We start from the raw sequence: 23,752 nt of genomic DNA on the forward strand, positions 1-23,752 counted from the left end.
GGTTTTAATTGGGAGATAAAACTTTAGCGTCTCAGAGCAAAACCCTCCAGTATTTCTCAAGAGAAATCTGCAGAAACTAAAGTCTAAGGGTTAATAGTCCAATTTTTTCCACAAACTACACAGTCACTGTAACTTTATCTCATTTCTGCACATGGGATGGAAATTCATCCCTTTTGTAATAATAAAAAAGGTACAAATAAATAAAAAGTTAGTTTTTCCTGCATTCATTGTCCACAGCTGCTAAGAACATATTGCAGTTTAAGTATTGTAATATGCCATGTTTTACACATTAATTACACGACTTCCTTACATGGCAGGAGTGTTTTAAAACATGTCAGCTCACAATGTGACAGCGAATTCCCTGCTAATGCCTGGAGAGGCCGAAACGGCTGAGTCAGAGAAAAGCAAGCGAGCAGATGACGTCTAATTATAGCAGAAAAAAGAAAAAAATCTGTCCTCCATGTGTGGTTTCTTCACGTTTATGTTTGCTCAACACGTCTCGTTTTGCACGGCTTACAATAAACGAGTTTGCCCTCAGTGGGGCAGATTGAGGGGAAAAAACCAACATATGGAAGCCATTTTTGACAGAGTGATTACTCTGTCTGGCCTGTCAAGATAACCGTCTCTGCAGAGGTTTTGTGCAGCGCAGCAACTTTATTTTGTTATTCTGCTAAAATATCTCACCCAGCTAAGTTAAATAGCTCCTATTTTAGAAAATAAGGTAAAATATTAATTGTAGGACTTGATGCCTGATGACAGAAATCCTCAAAAGCTTGGATTTATTTAGTTAACTTGTGCAGCATGAGTTCACCGCTGACCCGGTATTTTCTGGATGTTTTTTCACCATGGGAACAGAAAACAACTACTTACGTCTCCTCACAGAAACAAATGAAATAAGAGAGCGTTGCACAGTGCTGGAGGGTCTGATTTTATGAACAACTAGTCGAAAATATTTCCAAACCTGAGCCGTTCCCTGTTTGTTTCATACCAGAAAGCACAACAACAAAGACCCTCGTTATGCCTTAATCTCTGTGATCTCAGATAAAAAATACATTTCTGGAAATAATTAAGATCCTCTTCAAGTGTGTGATTTTCTGTGATGCAGTTGGTTGGTGACGCAGCCAAGTCCTCAACAATGGGCCATTTGAGCCGGGCACGGTGGAAAACTGCAGTCATGGTTGGGCTTATTGATCCCTGAAGACGAGGTTAACTTCCTTCGTCCTGGATGGGAGCGGGGAGCACAGGAAGGGGTCAGGCATTTGCCGGAAAACTGCGGTGCAGGAAGGTCCCCCGGGTCCGGCAGGAAGTGACTCACGGATCAAACGTTGGAGGTTTCTGCTTGGACCGTTCCAAATGTCAGGACCTCCACGCATGATTTCTCAATAAATGTCAAAAAAATCAGACTTTTATGAAGGAATCTAACCCAAAATGTTCTTAACTTTGTTATGAAAAAATACCCACTCCTGATCAGAGTTTCTAAATGAATGCCTTTTCTCTGATGTATTTAGTAGAGCAGCATCTCAAACCCACTGACAAACTGATGAAACATGAATAAACTGCTGCCTCTGCTTCTTACAGATAGAAATATTCTCTTCACTGCCTTCGGTGTCTGGAAAGTGAGTCGTTTCAAAAAGCTGGCACTGTGCCGTTACCTAGCAACTCCCGCCAAGCCCGGCCCGTCGCCTAGCAACCCAGCACTCAAACTCACTGGGAAACTGTTAAAATATCAATAAGTAGCTGCTTCTGCACTGGATGATTCCCTCTTAAAGTTAAATAATGTTGAACATCTTTTCATATTGATGTAATTTTTCGTAATACCATTAAAAATGACTTTGATTTGATTGATAAAATATTATTTAATCACGATTTATGCATCCCTCTTGAGTCTAGAGCCATCTTGACTCTCAGTCCAGATAAATAAAACATTTAAAGCCACACGTGGTATATGACATTTTGAAAAAAGACAATTTGTAGCTGTAATTTTGAATAATTATGTAGAATATTTGTCATTTCTAAAGAACAACTATTTTATTTCTATTTTGCAGTTGTAAAATAAAGAAAAACTAAACTTTTGCTAAAAGTGCATAAATAACTGAATATTTGTGGACAACTATGTAAAAAAAAGCACAAAGTTTCCAACTTAATGACAAAAATTAGATCTAAAAATACTTCTGGTGCTTTTAGGGTAATTATTTTGTTGAAATTTAAAGCAATTGTTCCTTGAAAAACAAATAAAACTACATTTGTTATATTTATATTTCAAAACATGAGTTGGTTTGTTATCATTTCTAGACAAAGTTATTATGATCAATTGTAAAATGTCTAAAGAGCCGCAGACGCCAAACTAAATATTCAAATTAAAATATTTGAGTATTTGAAATATGCCTATTTAAAATGTATCTTAATCTTAATAAGTAACCTTATTACTTGCTGTAACCTGAGCTAGTGGCAGCATGTATGATGGATCGGACCTTGAGGAACCCCTGAAAACTGTTCCTCCACAATAAAAACCAAAACGTCTCCAGTTTAGCAGGTTCATCTTCTCAGCCAGGCTCTTCATGTTGCCCAGTTTAAAACAGTGTTGGTTCTGTCAGCATCAGCTGAACGTGCCTGGAAGCAGGTTGCTAACTGGTGCGTGAAGCTGCACACAAAGAGCTGCTGGGCTGTTTGATTGGACATTGTTGCTGCTTCCCTCTGATGCTGCTCCAACTACCCCAGTTTTTGGATGAAGAGCGTCTTCGCTCTGTCTGCGCTTGTTACCGTCTAACTGCAGCGTGCCAATGAGTTTCCAGGAAATAAAGTTTTAATGACAATCACATTCTTGTAATTCCTCTTTAGTGTAACAATTAAAATATTTTCTCCATTCTTTGGTGATCTTATAGTATTACATGTCTACAACTAACACAGTAAGTCTTGGTTCAATAAAAACCTCAACTTCACAGTGAGAGTCACTGCTCTAATAAACAATAGTTAGTTTGTGACAGTAAGGAGAAACGTTCATAATGGCTAAGAAACATTTTCTTTGTACTGATTTGTTGCTATGGCAGCCATAATGAGAAATGAACTGGTTTGTGTCTCCAACACCTTTTAATGTCTTTGGCTGAAGGAAGTGAAACCTGGTCATTCAGTAAAAGTTACTGTGACCTGATACCTTATTACAGGATCTGTTTTAACTGGAGCCATGATGGAAACAATTAACCTCCAAACATTTCATGTCAAACAACATGAAACAGCAACTGAAACCAGAAACGATGCTGCGGACGAGTTGCAGTCATGTCTTTCAGTTTTATGTAATGTCTTAGTATTTTTTGAATGTTGCATAGCAAAGCAGCTCTTTTATACAATCAAAAGGCCGTATTGTCTACTGTGCTCTAAAGTGAAGGTAAATTAAGATGCAGACAAACGTCAAATTTAAAAATGTACCTAATGCTAAGTAAAAACCTTTAAGGATGCTAGCATGCTACCAAATTTAGTAATAAGTTATTCTGATGTCAATATTATTGCAAACTAGCTATATTTGGTTCATTTAACAAGGAAAAATGTAACCAATACTTAGTTCTTTTAAAAACATTGAGCTAACTAAGTTGTAAAAGCAATGCTAATGCTAAACTAGTCGTGGTTTTAATGGAGTACATTAGCATGCTATCCTGTCAAATTTTCCACAAAATAACTGTTTAAAAGTTAATATACTTTTGCTCATGCTATTAAATGGGACCTTTTATGCAAAATTTACATTTTAAATGTTTTTATTTACATTTGGATTTGAACTGCTTCTGAAAAAACACCCGGCGGTGTTTTGGCTATAAGTTCATGTTTTTTTGTTGTCTGGAAAATTATCTATTACAAAAATCTCCTGATTGTTAAGTCACATTCGACTGGCACAGTGCCGTTGCCTAGCAACCCCAGCAGAGTTCTGCCCGTTACCTAAATAGAGCCCCAGCAAGTTTGGTCAGCTGAGTGCTCTGTATAATGGCTACTGGAAAAGACAAGTGTTTTGTTGTTGACTTAGAGTCCAGAAAACACTTAGTGTGTTTGTGCTGGTTGTGCAGTAGGCTCCATTTATGCTTTTCAAAGCTGTACGGTTGCATCTGTTTGCAGCCATTTTTATGTGTGAGTTCAGGAGCAGATTATTTGAATCTAAACAGGAAAGACTGAGCAGACTACAATTTAACACATTATAGAATGATTTTGAGTAGAACATGTAAGGAACATGTTTTGTTCCTTTCATTTAGATCTATCCTGTCCTGTTAAAGGAAGCACAATAGGTTATATTTAAAAAACTGGTCCTGGAAAATATCAATATTACCAAACTGAGCTAATTTGGTCAAATTACAAGCTTATTCTTTTCCCTCAATACTATTTGTTTGGCAACTCTCAATTGTTCCGAATGAAGAACAAACTAAGCGAGACTATCAACCTCAAGCTAATTTGGGCTCACTGTAAAAACTAAATAAGGAAATATCTGCAACTCCTGAACTGGATGATGAGATGGAAACTAAAGAATGTTGCACTTAAACTGTCAGCACTATCAAGTGTGACAAAGCATCCATGCTAACAGCCTCTGCAGAGCCAGACAGTCCTGGGGTCGGCCTCCATGCTGAACATGTTCGAGTCGTGGCGCTCACAATCATCCAACATATTCCACATTCATTTCAGGCTCCTAAACGTTCAGCGCTCTTGGGTCTGGGGCCAAGCCCTTTATCCATCCCAAATCCCTGCGCTAGTATTCCACACACATCCTGGTGGTGGCTTGCCACATGTCCACATGTGCGAGCGATCTGATCTTTCCAGCCCTCATGAAGCCGACTTTCCCAGATGGTGGGACTCGGCGAGAGACGGATGGCTCTTGGCGTCTGGGATCCTTTGGCCTCTCGTGTCTCTTGTTGCCGTCCGTGTTGATTTACCAAACGTTTCAGTGTTTTTGCTGCGTAAACTACAATCTGAGCTTCCCAGAAATGAGACTGAAAAACAGCAGGAGAGCAGAAATACCTCACACTACTGTCAAAACAGCCGTAGCTTTTGTTTTTATGCGCTTTTAAGATTTTCATTAGCAGCAGGAATTTCCTCCTGCTTTTCCATTTGCATAACTTCCCATAAGAGCGGGAATATGTTGGAAGTCAAGTGGCCTTCCTTAACCTTTGTGGGAAAAAGACAATAAGCTGTCAACTCCAGAGAGAAAGGCTTTTTTACTGTCCTGTGTGAAAAATTACACCTTCATTTTACTATCTTATCTAATATTGTGAATTATTACATATTGGAGCCAGTCCACTTCTCTTACTACAAAAAAGTTTTGAATGTTTTATTTTTGTTTTTTATTACATCTTTTCAGAAAAGATTTACTCTTGTGACAACGTGAGAAGTTATTTACTGTTTACTTTGACAAGGACACTTCTGCTAACCAATATATTTTCTTTTTATTGTCTTTCAGTCAGAGAAATGAAAGAATTGTTTAATTATAACATATATACAAATGTCAAATATAACTTAAAAGATAACACCTTGAAATTGGGCCTCTGTCTCTTTAAGAAATGCCTGCTCTTCCTGAAACTTCATCTTCACAAAGGAAGATAAAATGTTTAACAACATTTTCACCAGCACTTCACTGAGAAGTAGCTTCTATAATGAGCTCAGCAGGTGTTTGCTAATTGCTGCTGGCTAGTCTGAAGGAGCTGAGTGGGGGAGTCATGAGAAGCTCACTAGCTTGGAAACTGCAGCTCAGCGGAGTAGCATCATCTCGAAGGCGGGGCTAGGTCCAACTGGTCTCTTTTCATAGCTGAACGGTTGCCATGGAGATTAAAGGATTTCTCAAACACGCATGGAGGAATCAAAGCAACATCCAGGTTTGTTTTTGATGAGAATAATGTCATAATATGATTCATCTAGGATGTCCGGGTTGTTTGTGAACTCTGTGAACACCAAGCGGACCTGAGACCGCTCCAAAAGCAGGAAGTGGACTACAGTGCAGTGCATTCTGGGTAAATAAACCAAAATAAAAGTGCTAGTCTACAGCTAGCAGGAGAAATGGCTTGTGGTTTCTTACCAAAGGAAAGAAGAGAAATCCTACAGGCTCTAAAATCTGACAATACGCCATTTTGTTTACATTTCATGAAGGAGGAAGTTGCGCTCAGTGTCTTCAGAGGTTTTTGTGTCGTTTAATTCAGTAGTTCTTGGTGCAGCACTTTGGTCCCCAATCGAACCAAATCTACTGGATTATCAGGAGGGAAAACCCAAAGAGTCCAGCAGCAAATTACTATTGGCAGCTGCTATTCCTGCCAAAATAATCCAATATGTTTTTTCTATCCGTGGTTTTTATGCTGTTTTTTATGTAAAGGAATGTTGCCTCCAGGATTTACAGAAACAAATATTGGTGAAGGTATTTTGAGATGTAGGATAAGTTTGTCTCTCAGCAGCTCTTCCCTCTTATTGCGAGTTCAAACGCCATCAACGCTGCTATATTTGATTCGTTCATATTTACAGTTTCCTCTTGACCAGTCTGTTGGTAAAGACTTCCGGCAGACCTGTGGTCTTCCACATCTGACTCTATCATCCTCTCCCATGATGCCCTTGCCTGGCTCCGCTGGGCCTGGTGAAATCATCGTTAAAGTCCCTCCTCCTCCTCGTTCCCATCTCGCTCCGTATCTAATGGAGGCGTGGATCTGCTGAGGGCCTCCTGAATAATTTAGGAGCTCTGGAGCACTTTATAACCCCGGCCTGCGAGGCAAGCCAGGACGTCCAACCATGAGTGCATTAGGATAATAGTGGGAGAGGAAACTGGCCCTTATTGACTAATATAATCAATAACTGCCTCAGTGAGCTGTTGAGTCCCCAAAGGACGCCGTCTGTCTCAAATGATTGAGCGCACTGACAGAAAATAGTGACCTACTCATGCTGTAAGCTGAGTTTACCAAATCCAAAGGGATACAACGAGCTGGAGTAGCACTGGAACAAAAAAGTTTTAAACTTCTTCTCATTGTGCTTAGAGTTTGGTCTGTAACCTCTGAAAGTGGTCTCTGGACTTTCTGATTAATCAGTTGATTATCAGAATAAAATAATCATTAGTTGCTGCCATCGTGCATAATTGTATTGCTGGATGTTTTCTTATAGTTTTAGCTTCACTTGGTTCAGATTTGCTGCCTAAAATGCAATTTTAAGTGAAAAATCTGCAAAATGTGTCTGTTTTTATACGACTATCCAATTAATCGTCAAAATAATTAATAGTCATAAGAATCAATTACATAGAATAATTGATTACTAAAATAATCGTTTAGCAGCAGCTTTAGTGTGACGTTTAATTTCTGGATGTTTTCTGTCATCATGGTTTAGTTTTAATTTGGTTCAGATTTACTGAAGAACTGCTGCGGTTTTTCATTTTAGGCACTAAAATGTTAATTTTCGTATTTAAATAAGGAATTTAATTAATTGTTTATTTGCACATTTTGATATATTTCTAATATTGTATTCAAAAGCATTAGCATTTTTGTACAGTATTAAAAGTTCATTAAAATATGATAAATAAAAAAGTAATTCAGTTCATTTTCTAAATAAGAAAATAAACATTTTATTATTTTTATCGGCTCCAATGCAATCAATAACTAAACCACAATGATAGAAAATGAAATCTTGTGCTAGAGTTGGAACGAATTATTATTTTAGTAATTGAATATTCTGACGATTAATTCTAATGATTAATTAAATAATCGGATTTTAAAAATAGTCCCATTCTATAGATTTTTCATTTAAATTAAAAATCTGCTTGATCAATTAATCGTCAGTATAATTGATCACCAAAACAAAACTCTGCAGCCCTGCTGCAGAGTTTCATAGCTGGATGCTCTCTGTCAGCCCCAGTCCAGTTTCAGGGACAACAAAGTGACCCCAGAGGTTGATTTGCATTGTGTCAGCAGCGCGTCCCGTCCCCCCCTCCCTCCTCCGACGGCTGCCGGGCGGGCTGACTCACCACAGCGGTCAGATTACAACACCCTGCAAATATCAGACCAGTTCGCTACAGATCAGCATGCTGAGTGTTTACATCACCTGCAGGGCGCCTCACTCATGCCGTGACAGGTAAACTCACCTCTTTGCTCAGGATGGTGGTTCATTCTCTCTGGAAAAAACAAAAACTCCAGTGTTTGAGAAAAAGTACGTCATAAGTGTTATCAGTAAAATAAATAATGCATTTCAGAAAAAGAGACCCTAATCACAGGAAAACGAAGGAGCCAGACTCCATCTTGTTTTCATTATTGCTAAATCAAAATGCAAACACTGCCATGTTTCCCTCCAAGTAAAACCGTGATATAACCTCCGATAATCAGCTTTTCATGGCAACATTAGCTTAACAGTGACGTTAAGGTAAATTCAGCAGTAAACTATGGCAGCCCAATCAGCTTAATGGCGTATAAAGTTCAGCTTCATGGGTGGTAATGAGGTTAAACACAGGAGCCAGAAAATGACATTTCAAGAGTTTGAGTCTTGAAAGAGACGTTTGAGAGAACTGCAGCTCCTTTTAGGAAACAATACGAAGTGTGCAGAATTATCTCACGAGTTTCCACTTTAAATGGTTTTCCTTGGGGACAGAGAACCTTCAGGGAAGCTTGTTTACTTTGCTAGAGTTCCAGAGAAGAAGCCAAGAGGTTAATTAGCTTCAGCTACTAAATTCCTTCTTCATGAGTTGCTTTACCTTTTAGCTTCTGGCTCCACGAAAACTGGAAACAGAAACGAGACGAACGGTGATCTCATGGATGCCGAGACTCCGACGGTGGAGCCGACTGACAAACAAATCACTGGGGTTGTTACCATGGTTACCGCAGATCTGGTGGACGCTGGTCCATCCATCCATCCATCCATCCATCCATCCATCCATCCTGACTCCAGTCTTCCTTTGTTCAGGCTGTGATATCCGTCTTTCTTTCTGATGGAACAGTTCAGTTGAGTTCAAATTAAAGTTGGTTTGTTCCCACCGTTCCTGGGTCTCTGCTGCTGGTTCCCGCTGCCAGCTGCCGACCTGTTAGCGCCCCAGAGCCGTGGCTCAGGCCCGCTGTTTGTTTGACTTTGTCATTATTGAATTGAAGTGTGCAGACTGGGTGAACGGGAGGTGAGAAGGGCCAGCCACTCATTTCAAGGGTGCACTTGTTAAACGCTGGGCCCTCGTGGACAATGTTTAGACTAGGACACGCTTCCAAGTGTTGGATTTGAGGCGAGGAAGATTTGTTTGCGGGTTCGGGGCGCATTGCTGGAATATCAGGAGGTCTGAAGACAAGCCCGGCATTCTTTCTGGACCTCAGTGCTGACTGGGGAGTTTTTAGTGCTGAGCGTTTGGATGAACATGAGCAGAAACATTTGGACTCCGAGTTTGTTCCAAAGATAAATGAGAATCTTTCATCTGATGTTGATCATGTGTTTAACGTTCCTTTGGGTTCATAAAGTCTGGTTTATGTACCATAGCTGTCATTTATGTTAACGTACGACTTATAAGCAGATATAAATCTAAAAGGTATTTAACTCTGTTTAGCTTTGGTTTGACTTTCGTTTATGAATTTGAAGATTTCATGAGACGAGAATAACCAGTTTATTAATGTTTCTGGTTAAATAACCAGCAACTATAAAATCCGTCCGTCCGTCCGTCCGTCCGTCCGTCCGTCCGTCCGTCCGTCCGTTGCCTCTCCTCTACATCTACATTCTGCATCCTGAAGCATTTCTAGGCTCTATGTGGTACTAATACAGTACTATCATCCTACTGTTGTCCTAATCTGCATAATCTACCCAGGATTATCCTCCAGAGGATGGAGGCAGGTGTTAGACACCCTGAACCATCTCAGGTGATTGTTTCTATGTAGACGATCGAATCCACAGTGCTACTTGCTAACGCTAGCTCTGTATTGTTGTGTTGGACGTTCATCTGGCCTCGCCTGGTGACATGTGAATCCTGTGATGGGAATGTGACGGATATTTGGTTGCACTGGTTCCAGCTGCACGGCTACTGTATTAAAAATGTTCCCTTCTAATAAATATCAGCCTACGGTTTCTGTCAGAAGACCCAGCGCCGATCCAGAAGACTGTTTGCTTTGTAGCTTGGTGTTGTAAACTGATACCCCTGCCCAGTCATGACCTCAGCCTCCAACTATGAAGTATTCTGGGTTTAAAAGCCCAGCTTTTGCAGGATAACTGAGATTAATGATCATTTGTCCCTGTGGAGAAGGAAAACAGAAGGCTCTGAAAGGGCTATGTGGCGTGGCAGTCTCCATATTATATCAGATAACAGATGTTCAGGTTGGGGGTTTCAGATCAATGTAGCCCCGTACATGACTCACTGATGTTTTCTGCAACGGCGGAAACTAAAATACTTGTTTTGCTGCTGAATTTCTGACGCTTTGGATCACATTTGTGTCGCCCCTTTCAACAGCAGATGACTTTCCAGCCTCTGCCTCTTCAGCAACAGATGTTCTCAAGCTGTTCGCCAAGGACTTCTGGCCTTACGAAGTCGACTCACGTCACCCGGATGGCAGGTGGCCCGAACAACAAACATCCACAGATCCCCCTTGAGGCGTTGGGAGGGGGGTGCAAGCCCCCTCCCCAGGGTCTCAGCTGTCAGGCGGTCACTGATAATGACGACCCCCATCATGCTGTGTCCATTAGCTTTAACTACTTGAGGCCTAATGTTGGAGCTTCTGTAGATACTTAAAGAATATCAGTTTGAAGGTTTCAACTGTAAAAAATAACTTTTACTTATTTTTACTTAAGTAAAAGAAAAAGTATTTGGTAAAAATGTGACTCAAGTACTTAGTAAATGATCAAAACATTAATCATTTAATATTTAAAAATGACAAGCAGACCAAAAAGTAAAGTCATGAGGAAATTATATCCCACTTCAGGACCAAAATGGCAACATTTGTTACATTTTCAGCTGTTGGTTCTCTTTCACACTGCACTGAGTCAAATAAACCAATTTGAAAAAGCTGTTCCTTTCCCCACCTGTGGGGGCGCTGCACCAAGAACCACTAAAGGAAACTACATGAAAACCTCCAAAGAAGACGCTGAGCACAACATCCTTCACTAAATGTAAATAAAGATGGAGTAGGCTCAGATTTTTGAGGTTGTAGGATTTCTCCCGCTAGCGCTAGCTATAACGTTTGTTTTAGTTGTATTTACCCAGAATCCCCTGTGCTGTAGTCCACTTCCTGGTTTTGGCGCAGTCTCTGGTTACATACTCATTCAAACCGCACCAGTTTACTTCAACCGAGACTGAAGTTTTTAGACAAGATGCCACTCAGAAAGCAGGAAGCGGACTACGACACAGGGCATTCTGGGTAAATGTAAGAGAAACACGCTATAGCTAGCAATAGTGGGAGAAATGCATTGTAGTCTTTAGCCAAAGACCAGAGAAATCAACCGTTTTTGTTTATATTTTGTGAAGGAGGAAGTTGCACTCATGTCTTAAGAATCCTGAATGTCTTTTCATTTATTAGTTTTGTGCAGTAAATGTACACCAAAACAATCTAGTCTTAAATACCTGATGAGTCAGTCTTTACCTGCTACGCTGGTAAGCAGACCTGCATACTAAAGGTTTAGGTAGAACAGATGCTTCAGTGGATTTATGTCTAGGTAGCTTCTAAACAGGTGTTTGGCTTGGTTACCATAGAAACAAGGGACTGCATTACATCTGTAACAATTTAAAATAAGTGAAGAAAATGTGTCAAACAGTGGATCTCAGTCTCTTTAAAGCAATATTGCGTTTACCTGCCTAAGCTTGTACAGCTTTGCTCCTGCCATCACAACTTAAGGTATAAAGGTAGTTTTGACTTGGTGTTTCAAGCCCTGGGAGTTAAATGCTTCAGTGTTATGCCATAAAAATCCTCATTTGAATATGTAGTTTGTTCAGGCAGATAAGCCATTTTCAGAGGTCCAGAGAGTCACAGCCCTAGTTTTCTACTCTAAATGCTGAATAAGCATTTAAAATGCCCTTTTAGGATTTGTCTTGGTTTTAAATGAGCTGAAAAGAAAATCCAAGCTGAGATACTGTGAACAAATGGTGTCAAGTTAAACGACGATAGATAAGTGTGGCTTTGCCTCTTTGGAACCATTTCAGCACAAGTTCAGTTTAGGATGGTAAAACTTAGATTAAGGTAGTCCACATGTGATAATTACAAGTTTTTCCTCATACCAAGCAACTAGTTTTATGCATCCATTAAAGATTTCATTTCCACCTGCAAACAACTAAAATCTGGTCTTCCAGCTCCCTCTAGTGGCAATTTAAACTCATAACACCAAGTTCTGGTCAAAACCATTTAATAGAAGTTTAAAAATACAAGGCATGTCATTTAAAAGCATTGCTGTACACATCACAAAAAATCCCTCCCGATAAACTCCACTGAACATTTACGTAACCGGCCATCTTGAAGTGGTGCAGTGATCCTCGTCTGCAGAGGTTGGTTCAAGACTTCAGTTAGCTTAAACTGTGCAATCATGATGTAGATAGTGTACGGTCAACTAACGGACTGATTACACAACTTCAGTATAGAAGAACAGAGCAAGATTGTTTGGACGCCAACTGTCCACCTGCATTAAGAGTCTTTAAAAGATTACACTGTACAAGTCAGCACACTGTGCCGATGGAAGTTTGGTCACTGAGCAGCCTGCTTCGCTAGATCCTTCACCACTGCAGACTTGAGCTGGGGGATGTTGGCGATCCGCATCTGCTTTGAGGTGGAGTATTTACCTTTGACGGCCTGTGAGACAGTAGACATCGGGCCGTTAAGGTGGTTTTAAAAGGTTGAGAGTCATAATTGGTTGAGAGAAAGACTTACCATGTGTTTTGTCAGACCGTCGGTCACCTTCACGACATTTTTGGCAATGTGGGCCATAACAGGAAGCAAACTCTCTGCCGTGTAGTTCATGTAGTGCTGCAGAGTGACATCCTGAAGGGAGGAGAGTAGAGTTAACCACCAAGATTTAGACGAGACGATTTGTTTTTGGAAAATCTGGATTTTTTCCCACCAGTGCACACTTGGGCCAAGGCAGCCATCTTGTTTTACAGCCTCCATTTGGACTTTGAATTCAAGTCAACTCTGATAGGAAAGCTACAGTTTTCCCATTTTTAATCATAATTACAAATTATACTTGAGTATAATTTTACAAAATGCTTAACATGTTGTTCAAGTTTTACAGCTAATCTTCTGCATCAGGCTGGAGGGTTTAAAGATTGAGTACTTCAGCACAATTTCACAGTGGCTCACGTTGCCAGGCATTTGGTTGAAAACAAAAGAGTTGCCAACAAGGAAAATTACTGCATTAAAGTTGCCAATATTTATCATAGATTAACACATAAAACCCATACAAGTCACATTTCCTGATCATTTTTGCCTTTTCATGGAAAATTAATACTTGCATTAAAAATTGCCAATTAGACAAGTGCTGTGTCAAATCATAGCTTTCACATATCCCAGCCATTGAAGTCTTTTCTGGTGCCTTTTTTAAACTGGCAGCCATGTGTAATCAAATCTTAAATGAAGCTCATTCAATTCATGAAAACTGGTAACATTTTATGCAAATTAGTTGGCTCTAAAATGGCAGCCATCTTGAGAAAGCAAGTGGTTTGGGTTGCATCACCCAGGCCTAGTTTAGATGAGTTGATACCTACCCACTCTCCTGCATCCAGGATCTTTAGTGCGAGTGCCAGAGCAGCGCTGGCCACCATAGACGGCGGGAAGTGAATCATCTCGTAGTCGACCATGGTGAGCTCCAGCAGGTATTTGGCCAACGTGTGCTGCTCTGCGGTTACCTGCGGCACAAACCAAAGCTGCTCAACAACTGTACACCGTCTGCATCAGTGGGGTCGTAGAACCGCCAACCCACCTCGTAGATCTTTGAGGCCCGTCTGAGGAACTGGAGGGGCAAAGGTCGTCCGAGCTGGAACTTCAGCACCCGCAGGATGGTCATCTCCATGTCGCGGATCTGGGCGGTGGTGTAGGCCCGATCGGTCACGTAGGCGAAGTCGGAGATCTCCGGCGGGTACATCTCCTCGTACTTTGAGGCGAGGAACATGGCAGTCACACCTACCAGCTGGAGTTGCTTCTTGGGGACTGGGTGGTCCTGTTGGTGCATCCAACACAATTAGCCCAAAAAAAAAAACAAAAAACAAAGTAAAAATCGATAGATGTGCGGTTGTAGTAGTTACCTGAAGAAAGCGGTCAATGATCCCGACGGTCATGTACATCGTCTCCTGCAGGAGCCGGAACTTTAGATTGACCTGAACCAGCCAGTCAATGAGGATGGCCCTCATGTTACTGGTGACCTCCTGACCTTGCAAGTAGTTGGGTTTGACATTCTGCTCAACCTGGAACCAGAAATTATGAACCATGATTCACCATCCACATGGAGCCCATTTTAGCTGCTGCACAAAACTTTGTCATTTAGCTACATCAATTTGTCTGTCAGATAACTTAATAGCCCAATTGGGTGGAAACCAACCAATCTGGCAACACTTTGGTGTTCTGCTGCTGATACAGCGCCACCAACTGACCCAGCATGTTTAGAACAGTTTCTGTAGCACTGCACTCTTAATTTACAGAAGTACACCCTGATCATCTCCCCAGGTTAGAGGTCAACTCATTTTGTTGCTCACCTCAAGCTGCCGGAGGTACTTGTAGATGTCCTTTACGTACTCGCTGCAGAGCATGGGGTTGTCGTAGTCGTCCGCATCGACATCCCTGATGGCGGTGTCCAGGATAACATCCGAGAAGGCCTGGCAGAGGTCAGCGGGCTCACAGCCAGAGGTCTCCATCGGGGTGGGAGACGCTGGCTCAGGCTGAACCTGAAAAACAGTCGTTTATAAACAGACAAGTTGAGGTTTCACCACCACCAACATGTGATCAACTCACCTGGACTTCAGGGACGGGCTCAACGGCAATGACGGCATTTTGCTTTGGCTGCTTGGTCTTTTCAGCTTTTTCTGTGACTTTTGTCTTCTTTACCACATCAGTCTTGATGTTCTGAAGAACAAATTGAAAGTTAGTCTGAATAGAGAAACTGAGCCACCTCAAAAACCAGAGCCCCATGCATTATACAAAACTTTATTCCAGTTACTGCCCTCATTATGAATCAAATCCAGCATAAGTGTAGAAGAAAAAAAAGCAAATCCAAATGTAAAATCTGGTTTATATGCAATAAGTCTGATGCTCACGAAAAATTACATTTAGCATTGCAAATAAGTACAAATTGAAAAACTTCCAGTCGTTTCATTCTATGTGGACTTGTTCAGATTTAAAATGAGCAAAACAAATTCCATTCTAAGGCTAAAATTGTTTACGTTTGAAAAACTGAGCATGTGGCTCCATTTTCACAAGCCCAGCCATTTTATGAGAAGGTGGCTTGCCATACAACAATCGACGACCCGCATAAGACTTTTATCCAAAACGAGCTTAAGAGGAGTTTGTGTTCAAGAAGAGGGCCATTTGTGAGCGTAATGGGCCAAATTGTTTCTTTTGCCATTTCAGTACTACTTAATACAACACATTTGCTGCCTGGTTGATGAAAAACCATTTATAGTGCAATCAGATTAGTAGCGCCCCCTCGCTGAATGCTAGCAAACACACTGCACTGAAAATACAGAGTTCGAGTCATTTTAAATTGTGTTATGACAACCATAAGATTGCAAATAAAGAGGATTTACGAGGAGTTTCACCTTTTGTGGGTTCTCTTTGTTAGCTGCGATGTTTCCGATCTCACCCAGCGCAGCCCGAGGCTTCAGCCCGGGCCCAGCCACCGAGCAGGCCTTCACCCCTCCGAGCTCGGTCCTGGAGGAAGCCAGGCGATTCTGCAGAAAAGAGGAGAAAATTATTCTAAGAAATGCAGAAAGCCTCGTAATGTTGCTCTAAAGTACGATCAATAGCTTTAAACATGGAGCTATGATTGCTTGATGCATAAAGGGAAACCCCATGTAGCAATAAAATATATAAAATACCGCATTTCACATTTAAATATCAGCCAGAAGTAACTAAATATGTTCCAAACTACTGTAAAAAAATAATAAAAATGCATAAATACTCACTCTGGTCACTCGCAGAGCCATTCTGAAATGTGCGTGGCTTCAGCAAACAAGCGAAGAGTCGTAATGAAGGGAGAATCTGGTTTGGTTATAAATGCTGTAGTGTTGGTTTAAATCCTCGCTCCTTGAAAGCTGATTGGCTGCGCGCTGGCTCATCCGCGACTCTGGTTGGTCGAGCGCAGCTGCTTTAAATGCGTTCCCTGGACAACCGGTGGTGACGTGACAACAAAGCGTATTTCCTTTTCCTGTTACAGAGCTGCCAAAAATGGTACATTATTATCATAATATTATACGGGAACTCCTGTACCCTTTTTTTCCCTTCTATTTTTTAAATTCTTTTTGTAAAACAACTGTTTATTATTTTACTGTACCTTACTACGACGATTGTCACTGGTTGTAAGCAGAAAAAAGTCGTATCAGACATAAAAGCTTTATCTATCTATCTATCTATCTATCTATCTATCTATCTATCTATCTATCTATCTATCTATCTATCTAGATAGATAGATAGATAGATAGATAGATAGATAGATAGATAGATAGATAGATAGATAGATAGATAGATAGATAGATAGATAGATAGATAGATAGATAGATGCATTCATTTCCCAGTGTTTGGGTTTGCAACAATAAAAACTGGCAGTATGTCCTTCACAACATGTTTTCTAGGATCAACAAACAACAACACTGTTTCGGCTGGTGAACATTCCCTCCTTTAATACTCAGCAACATGAAACTGCAGCCCAGAAAAGCAGCTTTGCTGTTTCGCAAGGTGTTGAAATCTTTGGTGGCCGCCATCCAATCGCAGGATCACAATTTCCGTGACGTCAACTACCGGAAGTAGAAAAGATGCAAAGGCAGTGGAGATGTGTCGGTCGTGGACGATCCGGTTGGAAATGCCAATTAATTTATATGAACTATTTCTTCCATCAGAATAAAATTTAAAGCGAGCTGAAAATTTAAAACTGACTAAACAATTTTGTACCTAACATAGTTTATGTATAGTCCAAATCAAAGAGGCCAAATGTGAGCCTAGCTCCATTTTACGCATTCAAACACTAAAAGAAAACATTATAAAAGGAAGCCAAGCATCCGCAATTCAAACATGTAGGTTAAAAAATTAAATAGTGTTTTTGTATTGGACCCAAATTTTCAATTCAATTATTCTGATTTTCTTTCTCCTACATTTTCTATGTTTATATTCATGGGAAGACTTTGGCTCAGTGATACAGTTGTTTCATTCTAGCTCAAAGCCATCGTCTCGGATTTGAAATACCGATTTAGTCATAAATCACCAAAAAAATATATAATTTATTGTAGTGAGGAGGCTGAAAAAAGGAGTCGTATCTTTAAAATGATCTCAGCCAAATGACTCGGATCCCGAAACAGATCTGTAATTGCCATCAGCAGAACGCCAACACGTAAAACAAAACAGATGCCAACACAGCGCTACAGACCGAGGGGCCGTAGATAACAAAATTAGCCACCATTCCCAAGGTGAGGAACGTCCGAAACGAAGGAAAGAAAGGAAAAAGACTCACCTAGACGGCCCTAGTTAGTTAGACGGTTAGTTAACTTCAGGATAAGTGAGGTTATTTGGTCGTGATCGCTAAACCGGCTAAGAAAAGCAGCGTTCCTCAGTCACAAAGGGTAAGTTAAAACCGTCCTGTTAAATATTCTCCTATTGCTTTAAACGTTAAACACATAAAGAATAATTTTAGATATACACTCAACTTGCGTGAAAATTCCCGAGAACACAATTTAAGCTTATGTAGAAAGTTGTTAAAGTAAAAATCAGTTTAGAGAACGGTTTGCTAGCACGTGTCGTCGGAAACTTTACCTTTCCTAATTGTGAGTTTTTTCCTACGAATAATCCATATTTCGGTCAAATAACTTATTAGCAGCAACAACCTTTACTAGGTTTAATATAAAAGTGATTACTTTAGTATTTTACATGTTTTAACTTGGCTAACGTTAATCTGCTAGCAGCAGAAAATGATCATTAGCTACCACTGTGGCTAACAAAGCTAGCACCGTCCATTTATTTGAATAAATAATATATGCAGGAGTACAATTTTAAGTTATTGCTTTTAATTCAACATAAACATTTCTTTCGTGAATTTAATGTTAAAACAGTTGTCCCAATAAGTTTTATTAGGGGGTTTCTTCAAAGCAAAGCTGTTAGCATCGGTTATTAGCCTGCTAGCATGACTCAGTGGATTTGTAGATTTAAAACGGCTGTGGCCCAGAAACCGATCAGGAAACAAATGAAAACAACAAATTATGTCACTGATTTAATTCAGTTTCACTCAAAATGTTTTGGGGTTGTAATTTGTAATTTTTCTTAGCAATATAATCAGGTATTCTCCACGCTAAAGCTAGAAAAGACTAGCTAGTGGGTCATGGAGTTCCTCATTAGAGGCTTTTGTCTCAATGATCTCCAGGTGTTGGGGTTAAATAACCTGTATAATTGACCTTTTTATTTGATTTGAGCCGCTGGTATTAGTTTGAGTTATTTTTGTATCAAAATCACAGATTGATTGGGTCTAATTGGAGAGACAGCTCAAAATGAGACAACTTCATGTTGGTGATAGTGACTGAAATTAAATGTTTTAACTTAAACCATTTTCTTTAAAAAATTGCTGTAGATACTGATTTCTGTCAATAAGAAAGATCTCCTGTTGTCTGTATTACAGTGAACCTGAGGAAGCCTCTGACTGAAGCAGCACATTTTAAAGATTTGAATATATTTGGGGAGAAAAAAAATAACAAACCTACAAATGATACCAGAATTATAGACTCAAAGTTAAAACCACGTCATTTTAAAAACCAAATTTCTGAGGTAAATTTAATTTAAGGTGAATTAATTTAATTTCCCTTTGGAATCATGAAAGTAGTTTTTAAATTTACATATACAAGGCCCTTTAAAATTTGTTTTATTTCTAAATTTTACTTTTTCACTCTTAACCATGAACATTATGGTTAAGTGTAAATATGAATGAGAATAATTTAGCAAATGGACTAAATTTATCTAGCAAAGCATGAAAATCTTTCAATTAGAATTACAAAAATGCTTTTTTTATTGTAATAAACATACAAAATTATGGGACAATTGTCATACAATTAAATGTAGAAATATTTAATTTACATATTTCTTCAGTGTTTTCCAGCTTAGTGATGATAATTTGGTTTTAAGTGCATTTATTGTTTGTTCTGTATTTGATTTTTACATTATTATAAAACTATTAGACAGTCAGTGAAGTCATTTATTCACTCTTTAAGTCACTTTCTAAATAATTTGCAAATAAATTATCAAATAAGTAGAAGAAAATTAGATAAATAGGTTAATTTTTGTTTGTTGTAAGTAAGGGGAAAAGTTTTTCTACCTTTTCCAGCCAGCTAGCTTTTGTTTGAAAATGATAGAATGAATGAAAATGAGTTGAAACCAAACATTGTAAGCTGATTCCTGCCTTTACAACATTATGATATTCAGTGTTTCTGGACGTTTGTGTCCTTGGTGTCACACAGCACACGATGTACAGCCGGTTCAAATACTAGCAGCCTAATTTTGGGTACAACCAAATATGACGGTAACATGTTACTGTTTATAGGACGAGCTATGATATTATACCTCAGGACAGACTGCCGAAAACGGAACACAGAGCAGCAGGGGGGCTGGAACAACATGATCAGTTTTTATTTATTCTCACATAAATTCATTCTTGAAATTTTATGACTTTATTCTTGTTATTTTGACTATTTGTATTTTGACTGTAGTGTATTTTTTTTTCTATCCAGGCCCTATCATAGCTATTTATGTTTAAATCTATATGTTTGTTTCTCGGCTGATCGTCCTGTAATTTCCCTGTGCGGTGACCCATCTGTCCTCATTATTTTTCCTATCTTTGACTTGAATCTGTTTGCATCTCCAGGATCTGTCAGTCGGTGGCGGACATTTTGCCATGGCTCAGGAGACCAATCAGAGCCCGGTTCCCATGCTGTGCGCCACTGGCTGTGGTTTCTATGGCAACCCCAGGACCAACGGCATGTGCTCCGTTTGCCACAAGGAGCACCTGTCGAGACAGAACAACGGCGGGGTCAGCTCTCTGAGCCCGATCGGTGAGAACCTTGGCTTCTCTCTGCTCACTCTCACCTGCTTTACATTTTTACTCCATCTTGTTCCTCCATCTTGTTCCTCCATCTTGATCCTCCATCTTGATCCTCCATCAGGCAGCAGCTCCACAGCCGAGGAGTCCGCCATCCAGAGTTTAGAGGACACTTTGAACAACGCTGCAGCTGCCGCCGTCGCTGCCGCAGAGGAGGCGGCTGAGGCGGCGGCGGCTGCTGCCTCCGATACCGCAGATCCCCTCAGGTAAGAACTTCCTGTTGAAGCTCTTTCACAATAAATTGTATCCAAACAACTTGATTTTGAAACTCCCCTCAAAAAGACACTCAAAAGATTTCTTTTATTCAATGATTTGATTACGTAGTCTCAAGAAGTTATCTGCTCTTTTCAAGCAGTTTTTCCTTCCACTCAATTTCCTCATTAAATTATAATATATAATGGGTCCCGTTGAGTCTCATTTTTCAGATAAAATTGTGAAAATAACCTTTTAATCAGTTATAAAACATGTTTCATCAATCGCACATTTCTGTTTTTCTAGGTTTTATGTAATATTCTAATTTTAAATGTCATTTTTATTAACTGAGTGGAAAATCATCATGTTTAACAGAAACAACAGTTTTCACACATCTAGCTGTGTAATTGAGCTGCATAATGTATTTCACATTGTGGTCAATTTCCTAAAATAATAATCTCATGTATTCAGTGGGTCTGTAGAAATCTGTTTTTATAAAGTTTAAAATAAAAAATCTAGGATATGAAATTTAGTTTCTTCCTGGTCTGAACAAGTTTAGGAAAAATATATTTTTAAATATTATAAATAAATTATGATTTTTTTTAACATTCTGGTTAATTTTCTTCATTTTCTGAATTAAGTTGAGGATTAAAATGAACAGAGAAAGTCTGAGGAAAAACTGAGAACATGGAACCATTTTCTACTTCATGATGTGTTGCTCTTCCTCCTCCTCCTCCTCCTCAGTGGGAGTTCGGCCGCCGCCTCGGTGACGCAGCAGATGACTGAAATGAGGCTCTCGTCTCGGGAGAAACCGGCATCAGGGAGCAAACTAGAAGACCCAGAAGCAGGTTGGTACCAGAAACGGAGCAGCTGGTTTTAACGAGCACGCTTTTTGATTTTATTAAAATCAGTAATAATTTATACAGATCACTTTGAATGTGCTGTAAAAATAAACCTGTTTGAAAATCTGTTTTTGTCTCCAGTTGTGAATCAGCCGCCCAGTTCGGTTCCTCTCCCCTCCACTGCTGGCAGTGAAGAAGTCGGACCCTCCGAACCCACCAAGCCCAAAAAGAACCGCTGCTTTATGTGTCGCAAAAAAGTCGGCCTCACTGGTGAGACACGACGGTTTTACTCCTGATATTCTGTCTTAACGTTCTTCAGCCTTTTCTGCTTCACCTGATTTCAGCTATTCATCAACTTTCAGCTTTTTCTTTATATAGTTTATATTTTGAAATATCTTTTGCTTTTAAACAAATTTCTTTAAGTGATTCCACTCTTGCAGTTTTTCTAAAACCATGTTTTGAGTTTTTACTTCTCTTTCCACGAGCAAAAAACAAACAAATGCTGCTGTTGGTGCAAATTTCACTCTACAGAAATATTTTCTGCATCAAAAAGTATCAGTTTAAGGGAGAATCAACGTCATTGATGTGGTTTTACTGTTTTCTTTAAAACACTTTGGGTTCAGGCATGTCATCTTCCTCCATGGAGCTAAATATGAAATATTTTCATCTGTCTACAGCTTTAGCTTCTTCTCTCTTCAACGTCGTTTGTCGTCTCTCTTTAGCTCCGTCTCTCTCTCTCTCTCTCCTCCCCATCTCTCTCTCTCCTCCCCATCTCTCTCTTCATCTCTCTCTCCCTCCCCATCTCTCTCTCCCTCCCCATCTCTCTCTCTCTCCCCATCTCTCTCTCTCCTCCCCATCTCTCTCTTCATCTCTCTCTCTCTCTTCATCTCTCTCTCTCTCCGTCCCTCTCTCTCCATCTCTTGGCAGTATCTTCTGATGCGTTCATTCAGATGTTTAGCATTCTCTGTGAAACAGCAGTTTTGTTTTTTTAGTCGTAAATAAGAGTCTAAATCAGGGGTCCCCAAACTTTTTCCTGCGAGGGCCACATAACGGTTCCCTTTTCTGGTCGGGGGCCGGTCTTAGTTTTTCGAGAAAGAAACCTTTTAAAGCTTTTGTTGACGGGGGGGGGGGGGTTGACGACATATTCGCGTTTGTAGATAGATTTTTACCCAGAATGCAAATGGAAAAAAAACCGTGAGCGAAAAGGTGACTGGTACTGACTAGTATATGTTCCATTGAGGGAAACTAAGTTTCATATCTGCTCAAGAGCCCCCCCTGGTGGTTGAAGAAAAATCCACATATATATGAAAATAAACACTGAATGCTCTCTGGTATTGTTCAGGGGGCCGGACCAAATGAGGAGGCGGGCCGTAGTTTGGGGACCCCTGGTCTAAATCCTTCCCCCCAGATTTTTTTCCTTTTTCTTCCTGATGTTTGTCTAAAATCCCGATCCCGTCCTCATATCCTGGTAATAAATCCTGTCTGTCTCTTCCAGGTTTCGGCTGCCGCTGTGGGAATCTGTTCTGCGGGATCCACCGCTACTCCGACAAACACGACTGTCCGTACGACTACAAAGCCGACGCCGCTGCCAAGATCCGTAAGGAGAACCCCATGGTGGTGGCCGAGAAGATCCAGAGAATATGAGTCTCCACTCTGTTGGACTTTTAACAGATTTCAGAACACAGACCTGAACTCAGCTTCTGTTCCTTCATTCTCCCTCCGGTTCCGACCCGGCTCACATTTTATGCTAACATGATTTTTCTTCTTCTTCTCGTGATTTCTCGTCGGCGTTCGGAGCTTTAATGCTGGCTGAGGAGGAGGCGGATTAAGGTGTGGCTTCCCTTTAAAAACATCCTGCTGATGGCTTCCCGCTCCGGTTTTTCTGATGAAATCTGCCCGGTAACAACGCCAACTCGGACTAATGGGCTGAAATCTGCCCGGTAACGGCGTTAGCCCGGACTATCGGGCAGTCTACGCTTGCTCTCTGCTGGCTTGAGTAGCAAAATAGATTCGTTTAACCGTCTGGATTTCTGCCAAGACACAAACCCAAACTTGGATTCCTTGTAGGAGACATTTTTGCCAACTTTTGTGCTTCACTTCCTGTGGCGTTGGGCTCTAACGGAGTCCTCAAACCGTCCAAGACTGATTGTTGCCGTTAACTTAGCTCTCCTGAACACTAGTGTGTGTGCAGTTTGTACGACTCGTTTTGGAAGGGGTTCATCTTTCACTTGTTTTTTTCTTTAAGAAGTGACGTTGTGGGGAAGCGATGATTTAACTGATTGGTGGTTGAAAGTTTTACGATTTCCATTAATTTTGTTTTGTCTGTTTTTGGGTCTTGCTGCTTTTTTTTAACCCCTCTTAGTTCTAAAAGTTTGTATATCGTATTTATATTCTGCTGTGTGTGTGTGTGTGTTTAATCTTCCATTATTGTATTATGTAAATAAATTATGTTCACAAATACATAAAATGGAATGTTTGGTCATTGTTAAATGTGGTGTAGAATAACATCAGTT

At 40.1% G+C, this 23,752-nt stretch overlaps 2 protein-coding genes across 2 annotated transcripts; one reads left to right on the forward strand and one right to left on the reverse strand.

Annotated features, from left to right (window-relative positions):
* Positions 1-12,265: 12,265 nt before the first annotated feature.
* On the reverse strand, positions 12,266-16,185 carry ccnb1 (cyclin B1). The gene is made up of 9 exons (XM_014991692.2): positions 16,043-16,185; positions 15,677-15,808; positions 14,874-14,984; positions 14,618-14,806; positions 14,171-14,329; positions 13,849-14,085; positions 13,634-13,774; positions 12,801-12,911; positions 12,266-12,722 (listed from the first exon to the last, which is right to left on the reverse strand). Exons 1-9 carry the CDS (start codon positions 16,061-16,063, stop codon positions 12,618-12,620), a joined length of 1,206 nt encoding a protein of 401 aa, XP_014847178.2. The 5' UTR covers positions 16,064-16,185; the 3' UTR covers positions 12,266-12,617.
* Positions 16,186-17,431: 1,246 nt separating this feature from the next.
* On the forward strand, positions 17,432-23,706 carry LOC106920583 (AN1-type zinc finger protein 5-like). The gene is made up of 6 exons (XM_014991693.2): positions 17,432-17,689; positions 19,972-20,158; positions 20,270-20,411; positions 21,142-21,245; positions 21,381-21,509; positions 22,735-23,706. The coding sequence occupies exons 2-6, from the start codon at positions 20,002-20,004 to the stop codon at positions 22,881-22,883; spliced, it is 681 nt and encodes a 226-aa protein (XP_014847179.2). The 5' UTR covers positions 17,432-17,689; positions 19,972-20,001; the 3' UTR covers positions 22,884-23,706.
* Positions 23,707-23,752: the final 46 nt, after the last annotated feature.

This window comes from Poecilia mexicana, unplaced genomic scaffold (assembly GCF_051168715.1).
Source record: "Poecilia mexicana isolate PSO_F unplaced genomic scaffold, ASM5116871v1 scaffold_12, whole genome shotgun sequence".
Lineage (NCBI taxonomy): Eukaryota > Metazoa > Chordata > Actinopteri > Cyprinodontiformes > Poeciliidae > Poecilia > Poecilia mexicana.